The 14,627-nt window shown below is 43.1% G+C and overlaps 2 protein-coding genes across 3 annotated transcripts; both read right to left on the bottom strand.

Moving 5' to 3' along the window:
• Positions 1–293: 293 nt before the first annotated feature.
• On the bottom strand, positions 294–9,857 carry LOC121627661 (solute carrier family 22 member 13; the record flags this gene model as incomplete). The annotated part of the gene is made up of 10 exons (XM_041966687.1): positions 9,630–9,857; positions 8,791–8,888; positions 8,544–8,698; positions 5,208–5,376; positions 5,014–5,116; positions 2,613–2,755; positions 1,677–1,888; positions 1,180–1,288; positions 855–1,106; positions 294–351 (listed from the first exon to the last, which is right to left on the bottom strand). Coding segments are annotated over exons 1-10 (1,527 nt in total), but the record flags the coding sequence as incomplete, so codon positions are not given.
• An 884-nt stretch (positions 9,858–10,741) lies between these two features.
• LOC121627648 (uncharacterized protein C1orf115-like) lies at positions 10,742–14,417 on the bottom strand. Of its 2 annotated transcripts, XM_041966674.1 has the most exons (3): positions 14,184–14,417; positions 13,128–13,397; positions 10,742–11,537 (listed from the first exon to the last, which is right to left on the bottom strand). In XM_041966674.1, exons 2-3 carry the CDS (start codon positions 13,332–13,334, stop codon positions 11,397–11,399), a joined length of 348 nt encoding a protein of 115 aa, XP_041822608.1. In that variant the 5' UTR covers positions 13,335–13,397; positions 14,184–14,417; the 3' UTR covers positions 10,742–11,396. The 2 variants fall into 2 exon arrangements, with proteins under 2 accessions (XP_041822608.1, XP_041822607.1); XM_041966673.1 differs by having other exon boundaries at positions 13,128–14,417.
• Positions 14,418–14,627: the final 210 nt, after the last annotated feature.

Below are 14,627 nucleotides of genomic sequence, written 5' to 3'. Positions count from 1 at the left end.
ACCAGTGATGTCCGGTTTATTTTCACAGTGAAGAAGAATGAACAAAGTGGCAAAAACGGCAACAACATGAGAATAAAACAATCATCCGGTCAAGCCACACACCGCTCTCCTCCTCCTCCTCCTCCTCCTCCTCCTCCTCTCGTCTCAGCTCTCTGCTCCCTCAGTTCTTTTGGTCTTTCATTTAAAATCAGAACTAAACAGAAACAAAAGCTAAAACTCTTCAGTACAGTTCAGACAAAGTGAGACTCAGAGTGTGTTTGCATCAGTCCTGTGTGTGTGTTCGGTGTGTGTGTGTCCTCCTTCTCTGCAGGGAGGATCTCTGTTTTCCTGGTTTGGCTGCTCACCAGCTTCCTGAAAACACACACACACACACACACACACACTGTAAATCAACAGAATGATTCACTCTGCAGCTGTTAATGTTTGTGTGATGTGATTTATTTTCTTTCTCGCGTAGATTTTAAACGTCGCTGATCTCTAGTCTGAAATGAATATGTGACTCTCTCGTGTTTAAAAATTAATTGGAATTTTCTGGTTGCAACGTGACTCAAAACCTCTGGCAGGAGGAACTCGAGCAGCCTGATCAGTAGCTCCACGTGCTCTGTGTTCTTGCGTAACAGTTTTGAATTTGTCGAGCCTGCGGTGGTTTTGGAAAGCAAACACTCAGTGAAAGTCGTGCTGAACTTCGTGGTTAAAAGCTTAGAGTTCTGAGACCGAGTGAAAGTGTTCATTAACACAAACACTCGAAGCAGGAGCATGTGAAATTTACAGTATTTCACATGCTCCTGTAATATAGTGTTGTCTGGACACCAGCATAGGCGAGCGCGCTGCAGTTGAGGTAAATAAAGCCTCACCGTGTCCTCCAGAGGGCGCGCACGCTGGGTGGGCGGGGCCGAGGCTGCCTGTGACAGTCCTCCACAGAATCAGGAAGCGGGACACCGCTGGTCTCCGGCAGCAGCAGGCACAGCCCGCAGCTTACGATCGGTCCGCTGCTGTACACGACCATGGCAGCCAATGAGATCGCTCCGTTTGGGTTGGGAGGGACGAGGGAGTTGACCAGACAGCCGAGCCGGAAGCACAAGTTGACCATGGACACACACCGCTGTCTGGATCACAATGACACGGTCAATATTATGTATAACCAGGTAAACCTCTGAGTGTGCGTGTGTTCGTGTGTACCTGACCACAGTGGGGAACAGCTCAATGCCGTACAGTATGGAGATGAAGATGGCTGCCAGGATGCAGAGTTTCCCCAGCAGAGCCAGACTCATCACCAGCACCGGGTCACCTGCACGCAGAATAATATTATCAAATGATTACTGATCAGTAACATGTCTGTGGTCCTTCTTTGTTCTCAGAGACAGTTTAGTCCAGAGCTTCATTGGAGTGTATTAATGTACTAATGCTACGCAGCATCCACCTTTATGCTGACGACACACTCCTGTATGCCCCTAAAACCTTTTGGCACTCCTAATGTGGCCTTTTTGTCTCTTCTCGAAACATGTTACCTTCAGCTAAGGCTCTGACCTAAAATCATGCTAAAACTATCATAATTTTATGTAAAATGATGTTTAGTTCACAGTTTTTAGCAACCTGCTGTTACACTGACTAGCCACTACAGTACAACAAAGCTATGTAATATGTAATATTGACTACTGATCACACAGATATTTCACCGTTGTATTTGGACAGCAATAACGACAGGAAGCAGGCCAGTCCACTCAGGAACTGAGCGATCATGCTGAGGGGCCGGCGTCCCAGGCGAGCCAATGGGACGAGCAGACAGGGAGCCTCCGACAGGCCGGAGAAGAACTGGGCGGAGTAGACGCCGACGCCAAACGAGCCAATGTTCATACAGATGCCGTAGTACGTCAGCGCCGATGCTGCACTGCAGGATGGGAGGAGGATCATATCACTCTATGACTGTGACTCTGAGGTGAGAATCAGTTGTAATTAAAGAACTACAATTTGTAATAACACCAGATTAGATGGTTCAACACTTAATTAGTCACAATTTACCCCATAAAACACAGAGTTTTCACTTTGTGACCTGAAAGTTTTCAGTGAAATAAACTTTGGTAATTGTTTTAAAGAGCAATTTTTACAGGACTTTTTTATATTGTCATCATACGTACTAAAATGTCACAAGAATAATGATCATTTTCAAGGTTTTGTATACGATCTGATATGGGTGATTAGCTGGAGGAGCTAAAAAAATCCCAACTGAATTCTCCAAATATTGTAACATTATTTCCAATATTTTATTACTTTATTCTCCAAATATTTTGACTTTATCCTCATAATATTTCAAATCTATGATCAAAATATGACATTTTAAATTCATATATTAGCATTATGACTTTATTCAGAAAATATTGCAAAGTTTTTTTCGAAATTATAACTTAATTCTCAAAATATTACTGGGTTAAACTGGGATTTTTTTTGTAAAAATATGACAATTTTACTCTCCAAATAATATATTATTGTTCTTTTTCTCTATATATTGCATATGCAACAGTGACCCCAGTCCTCTTAATCTTAACATTAGTAACACATTCTCTCTTTCTACACTGTTATTATTGATTGTCGTCAGAGTTGTGTCTGTGTGGCACCTCAGGTAGCTCATGATGAACAGCCGCAGCAGGACGGTCGGGTGTCTGAGGTGGATGATGTCACTGGGGGCGTGGTCTCCGGGTGGCGGCTCCTTCCTCACCTCAGTGGCTTTCTGCAAGTCAGACCAGGCCGAGTCCAACAGCTAAACACACACACAAACACACGCGTTAGCTAACAGCTGTTAAATCATTGACTAACACCGGCAGCCAGGCAGAATTTCCATTACCATTATGATTACAGAGGATAAAGATGATATCAGACAAAGGTCAATGACTTTGAATGCAATAAAAACGTTTTTCTTCTTGTCAACAAATCCAATAAAAAGACCAAAACCAACAAGTCAGGTTAGTCATTCTCTCAGTCCTGTCTGACTTCCTGTCTGTGACTCTCAGCTTCAAGCCCATTGGTTCCTACTGAAGACATAACTCTTTAAAAACACATGTATTAACTTTTCTGTGTCTGCCTGAGAGAGAAACGCTTCGGACTCTGGAAAGATTCCTCCAATGATAGAATGACGTTTCTAATGTGACTGTCAGAACGTGGGTGTGAGGCAGTGATAACAGCGAGGTTTCTGACCTGTTCCTTTGCCGTTTAGTGTCGGTAGATTTCTGTGTTCAGACAGTTTCTGTCTCCAGTTTTCACTCCAATAACAATGATCTCAGTTTTGTCTTGATTTAGCTGGAAGAAGTTCTGAGTCATCCACCAGCCAACGTCTGACATACATGTAATTAAGCTGAACTGTAAACATTTGAGCTGACAGACATATAGAGCAGGGTATCATCTGCGTAATTATGGAAATTGATGTTACAGTTTCTAATATTGCGAAGTGGTGACATATCGAGACTGAAAAGAACTGGGTCTGAGAGATAAGGTGGTGGTCTATAAACAGTAACTGCAAGAATGGGTGCCTGACACAATCAGCACGATACTCAAATGGACTAGATCTAACACTGGGGCTCAGAACATCTGCCACCATCTGCAGATGGTGGCTGTTCTTCCCTTGTCCAGTGGAGGAGGAGGAATTATAATTCTTCGGGGCAGCAGGTGCATCCATGTTTATTTTCAGTGAAAAACAGGCAAACTGATGTTCAGAAATAAGATAATTGATTAAGAAGGTCTTGTTGTTGAGAGACCTGATTTTAAAAAATGGCATTTACAGATTCACGTTGTGCTTGAGAACAGTCATTGGTTGCAGGGATGTTAAAGTTTACTCCGCTGTGATTTAGGAATCTAGATCTTATTGTGAACTGAGAGTTTATGCAATTTGGAGTTCACAGGTCAGAATAGTTGACTGTTCTAAAAAGAAGTGTGAGCTGTAGGGCAGGCATGTCCTATTCCATAGAGGGCCGTGTGGCTGCAGGTTTTTGTTGGAACCAGTCAAGAGGTCTCCTAATTATCAGCAGAAGACTGAGATCAGCTGACTAAATGAGTCCAGCCTGGTGTGCTCCTCCTTGGTTGAAATGGTTGGAATGCAGCCTCATGGCCCTTTATGGAATAGTTTGGACATGCCTGCTGTAGGGGGGTCAAAGCTGTTAGGAGGCTCCACATGGGCAATGGAGAAACATGAGCAACCTTGACTGATGCTAGGGCCGTGGGGACATCTACAGTGGTGGGACTGGTCCGATGGAGTCCCCATCGAGGAGATGTTTTGACTGTCTGAGAGAGGAGCGCACAGGTGGGCAAGGAGGTGTTAGAGTGTTTGTTTGGAAAGCACCTTTGCCCGCAGCCAGTTAGGATGTTTTCAATCACTTCTAAATATCTGCCTGCGCTCCCAGGAGAGGTTCAAACTGTGGACGCTGTGGGCAGAACAGGCTGATGACAGCCAGGTGTGCAGAGACAGCTGAAACGCCCAGCTCCTCCGTGGCTGCAGGACGGGATGGAGCCGGACACGTAAAGGTGCCAAGCGGGACATGTGCACAAAGTCACTTTTCATTCGTTGAGATGGCAGCACATCCAGCTTATTACTCAGCTGGAGACCTCGGCGGTCGAGTTCCTCCCTCGTTTCTTTCACCTCCGATGACAGTCCAGGGTTCCGAGGGATTGGGTGTGATTGTGAGGTAACTGAAGTGTCCAGGCCTCCATGACACGTTGTAGCTTCCCAGGAGGAGCAGCTGGAGGCCTCAATGTGATACATGTAGTTCATAAATAGTTTAATTTTTAAAAAAGGTTAAGTTATTTCTATGAGCAGGACGATGTCAGCCAGAGTAACAGTGAGGCTCACTGATGGGTTTCTAACAGGATTTAGGCAGCAGTGGAGGTCTATGGTTCAGAGGAAGACCATCTCTCAGGCTGAGTCAAACCCATGGGACCTGTCAGTGGATGTATTCAGTGGTGGATTTGTTGACAATAAGAAAAATCCAGAATGTCACCTTAACTGAAACTGAGTGTTTGTATATTTACCAGCTCAAGACAATGTTTATCTGCAGGGCTGTTGCTACAGTAACGGTCCAGAACATCCGTCCTCCTTTTTAACAACAGCCAGCGAGGAGACTCCGGGACTGAACTTTAAAGAAAGAGAAAATTGCCTTGAAGCTGGTAAGTGGCTCTAACTTAAAACAACTAAGCAAGACAGGTAGACAGGTGTGTGCACCTACAAGTAGAGCGGCAGACACATGAGCTGAGGCAGAGCCAGCGACAGGTGAAGCTGTCTCCAGGTGGGGCTGAGCCAGGCCAGCGGAGCTCCACCCATCGTCCCCAGACTGAAGCAGAAAGGCAGGAAGGCCGGCGGCCAGAGACGAGCGGCAGGGAGGGTCCACTCCACTGCTGCAACACGAACACAAGCAAACGGTTATTTCTTCATTAGTCTTCCTGGAGCCCTCATTAACAACAAATACTCATTAAACACTGTAAGACCACAGGGTGCAGGACAAGTCAAGCACATAGATCAGAAAAATAACTCATCAGAACTATAATAACTCATAAAACAACAAACGACAGGAGCCCAAAAAAAAAAAAAAAAACAGAACCAAAAAACTATTAAGAGACAAACAAAACGGTCCCAAAACAGCTGTAATACCAGCAACATCTCTGAGAAGTGACTCAATTTATGTTGAAGTGATGTCTTGATAGAAAATCTAGTTTGTTAGGGAATGTTCCAGGCTGGAGAGCCTCGATCCGGAACAGTTCCTTTCACGTCATTTGTATGAGGATTAGCAACCATCCAGGTGTGGAGTATTATTGCGTATGACAGTTCTAATGAACAACTCAAGACTTGATTTTCTTCTGGCCCCCACAGTTAGTTTTTTTTATATATTTTTTAACTTGATCGGGTGACTGAGCAGGAGTCCAGGTGTGATGGAACAAGTGACCTGACGACATCAATCATAACAGAAGGTGGAACAAAGGCAGAACGTTTCCATGACACTGCGATGCTTCTTCCCATCTTGGAAACAATGTAACCAGTCTGGTCAGAACAAGACACGAAATTATGTAATTTAACACACAGTAATTTGGTTTTAGTGACCTCCACTGATGTCACATCTATGACCAGTGACCAGCTGGTGAGGCACAAAGCAACGTTGAGTCATCAGCACACATCACAACATCAGCTTATAGCAAATTATTGATAAAACTGAAAATAAAATTGGCAACAAAGAACATATTCTTTCCCATCAGAAAAGCTTCCATTGAAGAAAACTTGCTGTGTTTTGTGAGACTGTGATTGTGGACAAGTTCTCAAATTGTCCACCTTTGTGATAAAATGTTGTTGAAATAAGTAAGATAAAACTTTATTGATCCATCTTTCGATAGCCAGCTCACAGTCATCTAAAGGAGCGTCCAGTTGTGTTCCTATTTTCCGCAAAAATATGAATATTGTCCGATGAACAGATTTGGTTCATCTAATGAGACTCTGTATATTTAAGAGGAACGTTCCTGGCAAACTTTTGGTGACTGCATAAAACAATAAGACAAGTATTATTCTGAGGCTGAACCTTGAAGCGATGATGAGTTTAGTGGAGGAAATGATTGACAACAGACAATCATTGTTATGAAATATCATTTCATGTCAGTCACGTTTTCTAAGTACAGGCGACAGTGTCATGGCCTTGGCTGTTGTTCAGCACTGCACTTGTCCCTTTGTGTAATTTCCCCGATGACCAGCATTTCTGGTTCTCTGGGTCTCCTCTGGTGAATCATTCTGTTTGATGAACACTGGGCAGTTTGTTGTCCATTCTGATTGGCTCCTGTAATGTTTCCTCAGGAAACGTGCCTGTCTGGCAGTGTCTGTGGTGTCTCTGTGTTCATTGACTGCCGGCAGCTTTCTCCCCTTCCTGAGCAGGTCGTTCATTTGTTTGTTTTTGAATCATTATCGCATGTTTCTTGCTCTTGTGTTTTTCGGGGGGAAGAAGATGACATGACTCAGTATCATCGCTGGCCACGGATGTAAAGTCAAAGAAAGCGATCACCTGCTGCTTGAGGGAGTCCTGGACTTGAAACCTCTGACAGTTTGGTCATTCTTGCAGGAATATTGTTCTCAGTCTTCCACTCGGTCCTCTAATAGGCCATCCTTTAATCCCTGTTGACATTTTGTATGTGCAGTTCCTTGACTTTTCCTATCAAGTCTATAGTCAGAGGTCTGAAATACAAACTCAGCTGTCCTTCAGGAGAAGAGTGTTGAAAATCCAGAGAAACTTCTCAGCACTGTCTGTCGTGGAGCCACTGATTTGAAATTACTTCGTACATCATAAGTTTGACACCTTTCACCTGACATTTCTTGTTTCTCATCATCTGACATGTACAGAATCAGACTACTTTTCCTTGTGTACTAACACCTGGCCTTGGACACCCCATGACGTCCTGACAGAAAGACGAGGATAATTCTTTCGCCTTCTCTGGCCGAGTTTGACAAATTCCATGACACGTTGGTGACGTTGACCAATAGGAGCGCACAAAACTCTTCACCCGTAAACATGGTAAAGTGATGTTGATTCTCAGTCCTTTTTTCTTTTTTTCGGCTTGTCCTAAAAAAACACACCACTTCAGACGCCGTATTTAGTTATTTAGTTATGTGATTGATCCTGGAGGTTGGTCCCCAGAACCTTCTCAATGACATAACACAAGTCATGAAAGATAGAAAGCTACGACTGGTCAGAGACCAGCATGCAGTCTGTCATGTTTTATGACTCCACAATCATCTAATCTGACACTGTGTGTCGTCTGAACCCAACACAACACTCACTGATTGCAATACCAAAAAACCTCTGAGCACTCTGACAGCTACGGGTCAAATTACCATGTAATTTGCTGTCCCCTATAGGTCCAAATCCAAAAAACAGACCTGTGGAAGTCCTAATCTCAGTAAACCTGAGGATAACGTGATCCAAGATGCAGTGGACCTGAACAGACCCAAACAGAGACAGTACAGCAACACAAAGTTCAGCATGAAGCTCCACCAGTTACGAAAAGGGCAGCAGTTCATGTCGGGTCATGTCACAGGACCCAACTAGACCTGATCAGACTGCGCGGTATGCAGTCAAAATGCATAGTTACTAGCAAACAAGTGGACCTGTGATGACCTTCATTGATCACATTCCTCCTTCCCAGAAGATGAACCTTCTAGATTTTAATGACCTCCTGACCTTTCCTCCACACCAGCCTCAGGACAAACTCTATGCTGTCCTCTCCTAAAATACTGTAGGCATTAATGAACCTGCTGCTCCCAAACAGTCTTTTCAGAAATGTCTCCTCCAACCAGAGCTCAGCAGCGGTCAGAGGTCAGAAACCTGCTGGAAGCTGTCCTGCTTCATTAGCACTCAGCCTGGCCAGCATGACTTTATCTGGGACACGTGCTCTTTATCAGCCATGTGTGCGAGTGTGTCCCGCCGTGGTCCAATAAAGCTTACCTGACAACCAGTCAACCACAGCTCACTGAGCCAGTTTGCTCTGGAGTAAAGAAGGAAGGAACAAGAGGAATGCCGGTGTGTTATTACCCAGACTAAAGGAGCAGATGTTGATGCAGCAGCAGCAGATGCCCGTCAGGCAGCGGACAGCGAGGAAGAGGAACGGCTGAGGGAGGACGGCGGGCACGAGGCCGCACATGGCGTGCACGCACAAACACACCAGCAGCACAGGACGCTTCCCATACCTGCACATTCAGACAGAATACATCACGTAGAAGCACATTAAATCAGCTAAACTCACAGAACATTGTGGATTATTTGAGTGTTTGTGTTTTACCGGTCAGATATTGTTCCTCCAAACAGAGATCCCAGCAGCATCCCGACCATGAAGAGAGTCTGACCGTAGGACAACCAGTCTGTCCAACCACACACTGACTGACACACACACACACACACACACACACACACACACGAACACACACAAATAAATGACTAAAGACAGACTGCTAGCCAAAAAATGTATCGCAAAATGTGATTAAACACAACTTTATTTGTACTATATGCACTACGTGAGCAGAGTATAAATAAGGTCTTAAAAACAGATTTATACAAAAGGAAAATCACATGCAAATAAATTAATTAGGCCTTTCTTCAAAGGCAAAACTTGTGAGTCCAGTGATGGAGTAAGTAAGTGATGTAAGTATGACCAACAGTCCAAAACCAAACACATTCAGTTTGAAATGCTAGAAAACAGAGAACAGCAGCATATGTTCCTCATTAGGCTTGAAAAACGATGGAAACGTTCCATCAAATATGAGCTGCAGATTCATTTTCTTCCAAACGACTAACTGTGTCAGCTCTAAACTGCAGTGTCAGTCTCATCCATCAGAATGGGTGACTAGCTTGTTAGCTAACAAGATCCAATATGTCAATATGAGCTAGGCTACCTGTTCCCCCTGCTCCCAGTCTTAGTGCTAACATTAACATCTTCACGTTGTACATTAACACTGTGTGTTAATCTGTAGAGCTAAATGTTGTGTAATGTGTTTTTGACACATCGCTGTTTGAAAATATCTACACGATGCTAAACTGAATTTAAACTGTATAAACTTTAAAAACATGTTCAAATATTACAGGGAATATAGCGGAAAACTAATTTCAGCGATCCTCACTCACGTCTGGATTCCCGCTCTCCATCAACCAATCGGCTTCACCCTCGCTGTGCCATGATTGGTTGCTCTGCGGTGGCAACGTTCCGTGCAAAGCGCCCGCGCCGGTGCTGTTGCCGTGGTGACAAGTGGCCGCTACGATGGCGGCCGTGAAAATGTCGAGAAAGAAGAGGAAAGGGGTCAAGAAGAAGATGAGGGAGAGACGCCAGTAGACGGACAGCTGCAGCGGAGACATGGCCTCTATCAGGTCTGTTCAAGTTTCTTATTTCCTTTAACTTTGTGCAGTTAGAGCTGAAAAATAAAAGTTCGTTTGGAGATGAAAAGGTTGAAACTTCAGGAGCTCTTCATGTTGCTGTTGTCTTTGTGAGAAGTCTCAGTCCGGTGGGGTCTGCCTGTCTCTGGCCGAACAGCTGCTGCTGTCACCAGGATAGTTGTTGACCTGCCAGACCGACAAACACCCAGCAGAGGTTTCACATTTAAAGTGAACTTTCATCTGGACGTGTCCCCCCGCCCTCCGGCCTTATAAGGACAGGAAGGAGTGGAGTACGTTCAGCGCAGTGACACAGCGCCATCTTCTGGCCAATTCGTTATATTACTTCTTTATTAATAATGCTGAAAAACGCCCCCCCTCCTCATTCACTTCTACCTGGGCAGGAAAAGAGGAGCTTGGAAACACGGGAGAGGAAGTAGGAAAAGGAAGGAGGGGTTAGACAAGAAAAGAAGAGAGCATAGACAGAAAGGAAAAGATACAAAACGAAAAGGAGAAGAGGAGACAGAGAAGGAAAGAAGGTATGGAAGCAAAGGGTGATATAAATGAAAGGTGGTGGCAGAAAAATCGAGATAGAGGTATTAAAGGACATAAAGAGGTAGAGAAGGAAAGAAGAAAGGATAAGAGGAGGTATAGCACCAGAAAAGGAGGCAGAGAAGGAAAGTGGTCGACAGGGAAGGAAACCAAGAAGTAAGAAAGGTGAGATGGAGGAGGAAAGGGAAGCAGGTAGAAAAAAAAAGAAAAAGATATGGAAGGAATAGAGGTAGGAATAAAGGTAGAGGAAAGGGAAGAGATGATTTCATGGAGGACGTATGGATGATTTAAACATCAATACAATCAGTTTACAGGTTAAAAGTGAATTTATTTGATAAAATCCAGTACAGATGCTAATATGAGGAGTATATAATAATATACATTTTCAGAAGTAGCTACATTATTCTGTAGCCATCAAGTAAAAATCATTAAGAGCTAATGATGTAAAGTTGATCGCACACATTATATGTGATGTATTAAAAACATATAAAATAGGTGGTATAGATATCAAAAGGTCATCTTAGAGATGATGAAAAAATAATACAATCAACACAAACCATGGTAAACTTAAAACTCAAAGACTAAAGACTGTTCATTTCAACTAGCCTTAAAAAGTTGTTTTCTTATCAGATAAATGAAGGAACTTTTAGTTATTTTATTCCTGTTTCCACGTTCCCTCCATCTGTTGCAGGTTTTTTAAATTCCATTAATTATTGCAAAAACGTGATTGTACTTGTTTATTCTTATATTTACACCATCCATTAAACAGATAAAAGCGTATCGACTGAACTTCATTCTTCTTCGATCTGTCGGTTTATTTGGCTAAAAACAAACTCTGAATGTCTGTGCTCCTGGCCGTCGTTCACGTCGTGGATGAATTACCAGGCTAAGGGGCCAAACAGGTCAGGGGGGCCCTCAGATGATACGGGTCTAGGCTCGGAGCCTGTCGTATCATAATCTGACCGTGTCCCATCATGCCTTGCTGGCGGTGGATCGGTTAACTTCTGTCACCACTGTGGACACGGCGGAGACGGGTGTGGAATAAACGGAGGCCATGCTCTGTAAACCAGCCATCAGACAGCGCCAGCTGAAACGCAGCGCCTTCCCCACGTTCTGCCGGACAGAAAACAGGGAATAAAAACAAAAGTCAAGATTCAATTCCTTTAATTTTTAGTTCATTTACAATCTGTTTTGTTATGTATAATCGATAAGTTTCCCTTTGTGTCAGCACGTTGATCATCGTCGTATCATTTAGCATCATATTTTTAGCCGTGCTAGCACACGACTGTCGGTCAGCCGCTCTCAACAGCTGTTGGATGGATTTTCATTAAATTTACTACAGATATTCGTGTTCCCCCGACGATGAATCCTGCTAACTTTCGTGATCCTCTGGATTTTTACTGTAGCGCCATCATCAGGTGAACACTTTAATGTGTCCAGTATTTTGGGTTGTGACCAAATACCTGCAGAACTGATGAAATTCAGCCTCAGTAGCTGCACTTTCTGTACGTTAGCATTTAGCTCAAGCCGTTAGCATCAATGTATGTGTGAACATTAGTGTTGGTAGAGTGTTGGTAGTTTCTTTTTTTTTACAGGTTAAACTAACAAGATTCAACATGTTAGCTTTAGCTTCAGAGCTGTCGGTAGTGGGGAACTGGGTGGACTGCAGAGATGACATGAAGCATCAGGTCTTCATGAATGAAACTAAAAATACAGCGAAGTCCAAAACATTTCAAATTCTACCATTACTTTAGAAAACTGTGACTTTTTGCAGAGTTCAGTTTGTATAGAACAGTAAATGATATATTAGTCACGTGATATATACAAATATAATTGACATAATTTAATACATATCTTCAGACCTGAGAGCAGGGACGTCTTTACTGCATCATAACGAGTTGTACTGCAGTTCAAGTCAGTTTCTGACACTCAACCCCTCTGCTCAAAAATGTTTTCTTTGTCTTTTCTTTATCACGTCAGGCTGAAAACGTGAGCTCGTCTTCATCGTGTCGGGTTCAGAGGTCAAACTCTCTCTGCTGAGTCAATGTTTAACTTCGCCTGCAGCCTGAAGTCGGCCTCATGTTGGAAGGTATGTCCTGCTGCTACAGGCTTCATTGAACCAAACTCACATATTATTACGCACCAACACGTCGGAGATATTTATGCTTTCTTTGACATTTTGTTTGTTTTTTCATCCTGAAGAAACTATTTGAACTGTATTTTGTCAGTATATTTTATCAGTATTGTCATTAGTATCAGTTGTGGTAGTAATATTTATTTACAGTATTTTACTTCTTATTACTGCTACATTATATATATAAATGTTTATATCATTATACATTATATATTTTATTCATTATTTCTTTTTATTTATGACTGCTTCGTTGATTTTTTCATGATATATTCATGTTAATATGTCCTTTTTTAAATTAATTCATGTTTTTAGTGTCATCGTCATTGTATTATTTATGTCATTTTCCATTTTGTAAACTGGAATTTGTGAATCTATTTTTTTTATCAGTGTATGTATCTTTTATTTCATGATATAGTTTCATGCTGTTTCTCCATGAACAATTTCTCTATTTATTGATGAATCACGTGATCGTCAGTCAACACTCATTAACAGAAGAGATCACGCTGCAGTGACATTATTACAACAGCCTGAAACACCTCCTCAGGTCAAAGGTCATCACTTCTTCTTACCTTCTTGTACTTCTTGTAGCGCTTCTTCTTCTTCCTCTTCTTCTCCTCCTTCCTCCTCCTCCTCTCCTCTGGAGTCTCCTCCTCTGCCTCCTCGATCAGAGGCTCGTATCTGTCCGGCAGGACGGAGAAATAAACTTCTTTGGAGGTTTTCTGGTGCTTCTTTTCTGCGGAAGGAGCTGCGTCCTCCTCCTGTTCCTGCGCTCCCATCCCTCCTCCTCGTCCGTCGGTCTGAGTTTCTTCTTTTTCTCCTCTGTTTTCAGACAAGAGGACCTTTGGAGCAAGGAGGAGTCAAACTTTATTAGTAGCCTGGAGCTCATTTCAGACACAGGAAACTCTGTGAGCTTTGACATAGAACACACCAAAAGCAGCATTAGAAGAAGAATGTGGAGCTTCTGTTGCTGCCTCGCTGAAGTTAACTCCACTTTTTTCTGTTTTACTCACCTCAACAGTCGAACTTTGTGCACCAGTTTTGAGTTTTTTCCTCCAGTTTGATTCTCTGCTGTTTGTTTTACAGAATAAACACCGAAACTGAGACGCTGAGTCAACATCGAAAACTAGATAAACATGTCATGTAAAAACAGATTGGTAGAAACCAGTTTTCAAACTGTCAACAGCCAAAAACTTTTTGATTTGTATCTATTTTAATTTACATAATTAAGTCCTAATGATCAGATGAAGTGGATGGACTATGACCTCATGCTTGATTTATTAAACAGTTTTCACTTTTAGCTGTGGCTCATGAGGTCTGACAAAGCTTTTGGATGGTTTTGTAATGACATGTTCAGCTACCTGTCACACATGGCACGGATGTTCAGGTGTCCGCATACTTTTGGTCATGTGGTGCAAAGTCATTTGAGAAAATTAAAAACAAAACAATAATTTCCCAGACGTGATATGAATGTGAAGAGCTGCAGTCAGACAGGCAGAAAGCGTCTCGTGTCTGCTTTGCTTCCTCGTCTTTTCTTTCCCAGACTGCAATAAGTGAAGCTCCGTTCAGCTTTGAGACCCAGAGGGTGCGGACGAGGATTAAGGAAGAAAAACAATATCTCAACATACCTGAGCTGCAAACTGAAAGTCCAGAGCTGCTCCCTGACCACAGTCTGAGAGGAAACACAGAGAAACACGACAGAGAAACACGACAGAGAAACACGACAGAGAAACACGACAGAGAAACGCGACAGAGAAACGCGACAAAGAAACGCGACGGAGAAACGCGACGGAGAAACGCGACGGAGAAACGCGAGAAAGAAACAGGAGGGAGAAACACGAGAGAGAAACAGGAGGGAGAAACACGACGGAGAAACACGACAGAAACACGACGGAGAAACACGACGGAGAAACACGACAGAAACACGACAGAGAAACACGACAGAGAAACACGACAGAAACACGACAAAGAATCACGACGGAGAAACACGACGGAGAAACACGACGGAGAAACACGAGAAAGAAACACGACAAAGAATCACGAGAAAGAAACACGACGGAGAAACACGACGG

The sequence above is a fragment of the Chelmon rostratus genome, chromosome 24 (assembly GCF_017976325.1).
Source record: "Chelmon rostratus isolate fCheRos1 chromosome 24, fCheRos1.pri, whole genome shotgun sequence".
Classification (NCBI taxonomy): domain Eukaryota; kingdom Metazoa; phylum Chordata; class Actinopteri; order Chaetodontiformes; family Chaetodontidae; genus Chelmon; species Chelmon rostratus.
This window is presented reverse-complemented; position numbering and strand designations above follow the sequence as displayed.

Coding starts and splice junctions, on each gene's coding strand:
- LOC121627648 (XM_041966673.1), bottom strand. CDS start 13,334: ATGGGAGCGCAGGAACAGGAGGAGGACGCAGCTCCTTCCGCAGAAAAG. Junction 11,538..13,127: donor GCTACAAGAAGTACAAGAAG/GTAAGAAGAAGT, acceptor TCTGTCCGGCAG/AACGTGGGGAAGGCGCTGCG.